This window comes from Pygoscelis adeliae, unplaced genomic scaffold (genome assembly GCF_000699105.1).
Source record: "Pygoscelis adeliae isolate BGI_AS28 unplaced genomic scaffold, ASM69910v1 Scaffold27, whole genome shotgun sequence".
Classification (NCBI taxonomy): domain Eukaryota; kingdom Metazoa; phylum Chordata; class Aves; order Sphenisciformes; family Spheniscidae; genus Pygoscelis; species Pygoscelis adeliae.
Window position 1 is genome coordinate 1,572,217 of NW_008825410.1, and position 7,789 is coordinate 1,580,005.

Here is a 7,789-nt window from a genome sequence, read left to right on the forward strand (position 1 = left end):
CTTTTCCACATTTGAAGAGCACTTGCTCCAATGGTGTTTTCTGTCTAACTACTGACTCTTGTGTTCCTAGGCGATGGTGCACCTACTGGTAACTATGGCTATACCAATAGTGGATACAGTGTTTATGAAGAAGAAAATGAAAGGTTAACAGAAAGTCTGCGTACAAAAGTCAGTGCCATTAAATCAGTAAGTATTTAACTATAGTGGTATCGTCACATTTATTGAGTTAAATTATGTGGACCAGTGAAGCAGTAGACTTAGTTTAAAACATAGATTTAACACAAGAAAGAATTATTGTCAACCAAAATGCATAATCATTCATTTGTATAACTGATTCTTCCTTTAATTAGTTTTTTAGCTAGACGTGTCCTTCTTTGCCAATCTTGAGGACAGCTGTGGTGTTACTTATGGCTTATTGTCCTACAGAATGAATTATTGTCCCTGCAGAAACAAGAAAATTTGAGTTTAGGTCAGTAAACTGGCTCAGGTTCATTTAAGAAAAGGGACTACTTGCTTTTGGTGTTACCATTGTGGCTCATCAGCTTCTGCTGTATCTGCTGATAAATCCATAATGTGAAAACAGCTGTTAGAAATAGCATGCTAATATACTCTGAAAGAGAAATGATTCTGATTCCTTCCAGAGATTGAGGACTTCTTTCAATCAAGTCTAACGGAAAGACAGCTCTGATTAAAATTGTGTGTGGTTTTTTTTTTTTCTTAACAATTTAAGACTTTTTGAAGTACATTATTAGCAATAGGTGCTGTTTCTATGTATGTCATACAAGCCAATGAATTCTTAGCCCTAAACTCATTCAAATTCCTATTGCTAATAATATTGTGTTGCTTAAAAGTAATTTGTTTAGTCTCAAATAGAAAATAAAACCTTAGGTTTAAGTTAAGAAATTATCCACCTAAATAATCTAGAGTAAGTTAAAGAGGTAAAAAGAAAAGCTTTGACCTTTGTTACAGAATTCCATTTCTTGTCTCCTTCTCTGGGATGTTATATTTCAAATCAGTGTCCCAGGGTATGTCTGCAGTGTGGTTGATAGTGCCCCATGGAGTAGCATGTGTGCTTTTTCTGCAGTTGCATCTTTTAGTGCAATGTAATGACCCTGGAGTATGGAATAATCTTCAGATAATCTTCCTAGAAGCCTCGTGTTTCACTCTTGACTTGATGATAGATTGTGGTGAAACGCAGCAGTAAGAAATAATGAGATTTAGGTTGTGTCACAAAAAACATACGGGTTTTGGCTAATCCAAAGCATCGGGGCCGGGAGCACGTTTCTCTCCCGTCTAGGAGCTGAGCTGGTTGTTCAAGGCCAGTGTGCTGATTACAACCGTTACGGAGGAAGAGCTGCTAAGAAGCCTCAGTGCGGGTTCTCCCCTGTTTCACTTGGGAGCTGCTTTTAAGCCAAGATTCTCCTGGCTAGCCTCTGCCTTTGCTACGTTGCAGCTGTGTTGCAGCTCTGTGCCTGGTCTCATACCTCCCTGATTCCAAGCCTAACCTGCAGACTTTCTGGCTTGAGCTTGGACCTGTCTCATAGCTGTGGATGTACTGGGTGATCACCAGGCTGTTGCTGACCCTGGTTACCACCTCTGGACTGATTCTCGCTTGCATACTCAACTTGCGTCCTTGTCCTGCTGCGCCCTTCCTGTTTCATGACACAAAGCAGAGAAGGCATGGACAAGTTCACAAAAGAAATTCCCATTTATAGCATAGCAGCAACTTGTCAAAAGAGATGCGTTAGCAGGTTACAGTGTCAGCTCCAGCAACACTGAGTCAAAAAGAGTGCTCATGGTCCTCTGTGCTGCGTGCCAGTAGTTTTAATGGTTGTTCCAGGAAATGGATAATTGCTACTTAGACTTGACTAGATCTTGAATTTTTGGAAGTCCACGCAATAATTCTAATAAGGAATTCTCTATTCAAGGAGAAAAGGGGAGGAGGAGCATTGAGTACCTTCTGTGACTCTCTAGTCTCATCTAGTCAAATGACAAATAATTTACTTTCCTAACGGTTATTGACAGAATACTGTGCATGTTATTTTGTTTTCTGAAAATACCAGGTACTGTCTTCACATTTTACCTGGGGAAATGCTAGTCATGTCACATATTTTAGACTGGTTTCTCTAATTGATGTATAACTGATTACTCATATTTAATACTTTTTGGTTGTGGTTTTTTTTTAACAGCTTTCCATTGAAATCGGAACAGAAGTTAAAAACCAAAATAAAATGTTATCAGAAATGGTAAGTGTTTAGACACTAACCTTCCTTAAATATTGGGCAGGATTAAGAAGTTAGTAATGTAAAGCATGCCTTCTTTTAGTATGAACATTTGTATTAAAATGTTGACAGCTTATTGTTGACTGTAAAATGTGACTAATTCAGCAGCTATATCTCTGTTCAAAAAGATAGATGTGCGAATGCATGACTTCCAAAGCACAACCAAGGTCTTTATACTTCAGATACAACTATTTGTTTTCAATTAGCAAATGTATGGTATTGTTAAAAAGGCAGTTTTATATTTAAATTTATTTAAGAATAGAAGAGGGAAGCAAAAAATAAGGAAGTCAGTAATTCCTTTTTTGCTTGCATCCATCTGGATAAATGGGCGAAAGTTTTTCCTGGTTAATTTTCAGAAACTGCCTCCGAAATAATTTTAGTTTTGGAAAACTGGAAAAAAAAAACAGGAAAAACTACACTTAGCAAGCTTTAGGGGTAATCTTTTTTCTCAGAGTAACATGTTTTTTGTTGTTTTGTTTGTTTGTTTTAAATGTAGGATAATGATTTTGACTCTACGGGTGGAATTCTAGGTGCAACGATGGGCAGACTGAGAACACTCTCCAGGGGAAGCCAGACAAAGCTATTATGCTACATGATGCTCTTTGCATTGTTTGTTTTTTTTGTAATATACTGGATTATTAAACTGAGGTGATATATGTTACCTTTGGTTTAAATTGTGTAATTTCAACTATCAAGCAGTCTTAATTAATGAAGACATTGATCTGAAGTGGCATATTCTGTTGATAAAACACAGTGAAATTGTTGTAAATTGCATTAACTATTAATGCAATGTTATATATAGCTTTCTTAAGGTATCAGAATTTTTCCCATCATCCCCTGTTTTGGGGGGATTATTTGTAAATATGCAGAAACTGCTAGCATAGCAGGTTGCTTTTTTAGGGGAATATAGTTTTTAGAATTGATTTAAAAAAATACAGCAAACAATGGTTGTTCAGATATGAAGTAATTGCAGAATTACAAGGCTTTCTCTTTCATTCTGCATTTCATTCTGGGCTATGCTCTAAATTAGAGCTCCAGTTTCAGGCATACAGTAATTTCTAGGTTGCAAAAGCACAAAGAATACTTGGATTTTTCTAAATTGGTTTTATCTGTGGATTTTTAAAAGGCTGGCCTGAAGCTAACAAATGTAATAGTGGTACCCCCAAAAATTATTCTTGTGGATAGGTCTGATAGTGTATGTGTTTAAGTAGCTTAAACTGTGTATTTTGGAGAGAAGTTACTTAAAACTGGATTATTTTTGTTTAAATGTGACAAATCATGCTTACACATCTACTCTTTTAAGCAAATGCCTTTGATCATTGGGATCAACCAACATGGACACAGTACAAATGTTTTCTTTATATTTAAAGTATCTCAAAACTTAATGATTCCATTGAATCACTAGAATTTTTACCATTAGTATGTTTACTTTTCAATCTGTGATGATCCCTAAATCTATACTGCATGATGTCTGAAATATGAGGACAGATATTTTGAATTTTATATTAAAGTATATTATGATGCACCTGTTGGAGGTGCTGTCATATTAAGGTTTTTTATTTTGAAGGCTTAGCTTTGGCTCACCAAGTAGTTTCTAATAGTTGAAGCTATTACATTGCTGAGTTTAACATTAAAAAAATTAAGTTTCCTAGATATTGAAATTGTATCTACAATTTTTGAAAAACTTTTCTAGAAATACTGTCTAGCATGTTGCCATTAATAACTAATTACAAGCTGACAAATAAAGTGTTCTGTAGTATTCTAGCTAGTGTTGTTTATATACATTCTTTTCTACTGTAGAATACCAGCGTATTTTTTGGAAATGGTGCTGCATTCAAGGGGCTATATTTGTGTGGGCAGCACTATTAAAATAAGAAATGGAGGTGTATGCTACATTACTTTCATGTTAGATTTCATATATAATGGAAGTGTGATGTGTAAATCACTCCTCTAATACAAAACACACAAACTGTGCAAAAGTAATTAAAGCTTAAGTATTTCTAGCCTATTTAATCTTTGACTGTTAAAAGGTCTACAATACTTCTACAAATAACAGAACACCTAAGTGCTAACACCAGGATATTGCATCATCTTTATATGAGAATTGCTAGGCTTGTTAAACAAGTATAGCATTCCCAAAGCTAGTCAATAGCATATAGTTTGCCATCCAAAATTGACGCTCTTGTATAATTTTAATGAGACAGTGGAGTGCAAGGTACCTCACAAGTGAGGTAATTACTGACACACCTGTTTGACAACCACACTCCCCTGATAGTTGATCATCTTCTAGAATATATCTCTGGCTCTTAAAACATGGTGTCTAACAATTTCTAGACATTTTTTTAGCAATCAATCTGTCATACCAATAAATGGAAAAAGTTTTAGCTACCTAATATGAAGTAGAAAAATGGGTGGATGCAGCTAGTTACATGGTGGATACATTTCCTGTCTTTGTTCTGAAAAATACGCTAGCGTGTCCCTTAAGTCTCTACAGAGCACATACTGGCAAAAGATTTTTCACCAGTCCTTCAGCTCATGTATAAAACCAACAGGATTTTCTTTTTAAATGTCAAATCAGATTAAAAGGTAATTAATGCAGAATAGGAACTAGGTGGTGGTCTTTCCCTCCCCTCCCCCTGCCTCCCGTTCTTTAGTGGTGCAGAGGAGTGAGGAAAAATGAATTGGGGGTGTGTGGAATCTTAAGCCTATGTCTTCCTTTCTGTGTTTCTTCATTTAAGGAGGGTTGTCAGGTTTTTTGTAGTTGTCTAGATAGAGCAGGAAATAGGGCGAAAGCTTAAGCGCAAGGAATATATGAAGCCTCCAAACAACTTTCTACATCTCTAGGTTTATTAGAAAACACACAAGGGCTATTTTAATTAAGTGCTAAAACACAACTCCGTTAGGCTCATTTAACGTGAGCTTTCTGAACTGAAAGGTAACTGAAAGCTACATAGTCAAAACTGGGACATATTTCTGTATGTTTTTGTTATTTTAATTTTGGAGCAAGTACAGGATGTAGGACATTTCCCTTTCTTCACTTCCAGTAAAAGGTTGATTTTCAGTTTAAAACCTGAACTGAAATCCTGCAAGTTTGCTTAGAACAGTTATAGTGACTTATGTAAAGGTGAAACTGCTTTGAGAATATTTCACTTGGGAAGGGGAATGGCAATTGGTGGGAACCATGCACTGTAGCCTTAGAATTTTCCTCGGCATCTGTACTTGCTTTACTGCTTATTTTCTGGTAGAAAAGTATTACTCTGACAGTCCTTAAGATTCACAAATAGCAAGATTTCAGGATGCTGTAGTATGATCTTGTAGAGTAAAATACACAGTCAATAGGATAGAAAAATACTAGTAGCATTTAATTGTACTTTTACAAAGTTGCAGTTAATAGCAGCTGCATGGGAATACTGCAGTTATGTTTATTCTTGGTTTTGAAATCTTGTATGTAATTTTTACACAATATTTATATATTGCATTTCTCAGTGTAACTTGGACTCTACCTGGCAATGATACAGATTATTTCCAGGTGGAAGAAACTATAATCTTTTAACTATCAAACTGCTAACCTTACAGTATCATAGAGATTCCTTAGAAAATGCTTAACGCATCCACTTGGTTAGAAGGAAAATTCCACTGAAGATTTTGTTTGCAATAAGGCAGGTTGTGTCTTCTGACTTAAATGGCTGCTTTAGGAAGAGTTGCTGATGTTGGTTTTGAAGGAATGGCTGATACGCAAGTAAACGTAAAAAATAAGATTTAAAGAAGATCAAATTAAGAATTTATGCTTAGCATAGCAGATGTATATTTCAGTGAGACTTTTTGTGTAACAAATCACAGTAATTTTGAAAATACTTAGTATACATTTCGGCTTTAAGGTGACTGTGGCATATAACATAAATTGTACCCTCTCATTTAAGTAATAACACACAATTTTCATATTAACATGGTTTTTTAAAATATTTTTCTTTAATAATTACACACACAAAACATGATACCTCAGTTCAGGCCTCCAAAAGCTTCAGATATGATTAAACAGTTGTTCGTAGAATTCTACAAATAAAAATCAACCCCACTCCCAGCAGCAAACATCCATGACAGTGTAGTACAAGTCGACGTGAACTTGGCAAAGATGACAGAGCTCATTTTGATGATACTTGCTAAAACTGAAAGATAGAGCAAGTACCTGTAATTGAGAGCAAAATCACTGTTCCAGTATTTGAATAAAGCAGGGAATAATTTGTGCCATAATTACTGATCTTGAAAGCAAAGTTACACTGAAATTACATTAGGCTACTAGTGAAATCACAGCTGTATCCATATGGAAGTTAAGTTTCTTAATTGGTGGCTTAGATGCTCTAAAATGTAGATATACCTCGATTAAAGAAGACATTTTCCCTGGGTGCTTAGTGTGGATTGCTAGACCCCCCCAAAAAAGTAACCCATAGAGAAAGGAAAAAAATTTGCAGGAGGCCACATGCTTTCAGACTGCTTCGTATCAACAGAAATTTGATATTGGAGAACACGTAGAACGGTAATGGACAAAGACCCTGATAAGCGGTTCATTGGCAAAATTACTGTTACGTTTTCTACTTATTTTACCCTTAAAACACGTACTGGCTGTTACCTTCAGTGTGCAGTACAAGCCGTGCTCTTGCTTGCTTAATTTCCAAGGAAGGGTGGCGATGTGTCACTTGCTTGGAAGTGTTTCCATGTATTTGCATATGATGGAAAGCATGGTTTCATCTGTGCCACCTCCTATTGACAGTAATCGCAAGTCTCTGTAGAAATAGAAAGAGTAGATTTAAACATTTGCATGCTATACTGATGGAACAAGTACAGAACTGTACATACCCATTTATTCTATGCATTTATTATGAAGCTGCTTTTATGACATTGAAACCCCCTTGTTTACAGAAGTACATACATGGTGTGGACAACTGTGTTGTCAGCACTGTAAATACCCTTTTGTGTACAGGGATGTTGCCAATTCAAAATCAAAAGGCTTAAGATATAATTTGGCTCATCCAGTTTTCAGATTCTTTCAAAAATAACCTTAACTTGGCATAACACTGTATTTTCATCTGGAAATAAGCTAAAGCCTCTCCTACCATACAGCTGCCCCTGCTTAAGCCCAGCCAGACCTCCTGCCGCTGAACTCCATACAGACTTCTGTTTAGGTCTTACCACTTTGGACTGGCATATAAAGCATCGCAGGCTCTTCCCAGGGTCTTCTGCTGGACTGCCTACTCAAATTAGCTACACGTTACATACTAATGCCAGTTGTCCACCGAACACCTCATCCTCCTGGTGAGACGGTCTGCAATACTTCCTGCAACATCCCCGCTGTTCCTTTGCCAAAGCTGTAGGTGCCTAAGCCTGCAGCTGAATTTTAGGAGGGGAGGGAGCTTTTGGAGGGCCAGTAGCAAAAAGTGTTGCAGGACTTACTTAACTTTGCTTAACTGTGCGGTAAAGAGAGTATTAGTCAATCAGTACCTGAGCGTCGT

The 7,789-nt window shown here is 36.5% G+C and overlaps 2 protein-coding genes across 2 annotated transcripts in view; one reads left to right on the forward strand and one right to left on the reverse strand.

Annotated features, from left to right (window-relative positions):
• BET1 (Bet1 golgi vesicular membrane trafficking protein) overlaps positions 1-4,046 on the forward strand; it is a 17,821-nt gene extending 13,775 nt beyond the window's left edge. The window contains exons 2-4 of the mRNA XM_009330577.1: positions 71-186; positions 2,190-2,246; positions 2,779-4,046. Of these exons, the coding sequence (XP_009328852.1) occupies positions 71-186; positions 2,190-2,246; positions 2,779-2,934 (329 nt within the window). The 3' untranslated portion in view covers positions 2,935-4,046. The remainder of the gene's footprint in view (positions 1-70; positions 187-2,189; positions 2,247-2,778) is intronic.
• Positions 4,047-5,116: 1,070 nt separating this feature from the next.
• The window catches only part of LOC103922435 (probable acyl-CoA dehydrogenase 6), an 81,597-nt gene continuing 78,924 nt past the window's right edge, over positions 5,117-7,789 (reverse strand). Inside the window, exon 9 of the mRNA XM_009330578.1 lies at positions 5,117-7,063. Coding sequence (XP_009328853.1) covers positions 6,973-7,063 — 91 coding nt within the window. The 3' untranslated portion in view covers positions 5,117-6,972. The remainder of the gene's footprint in view (positions 7,064-7,789) is intronic.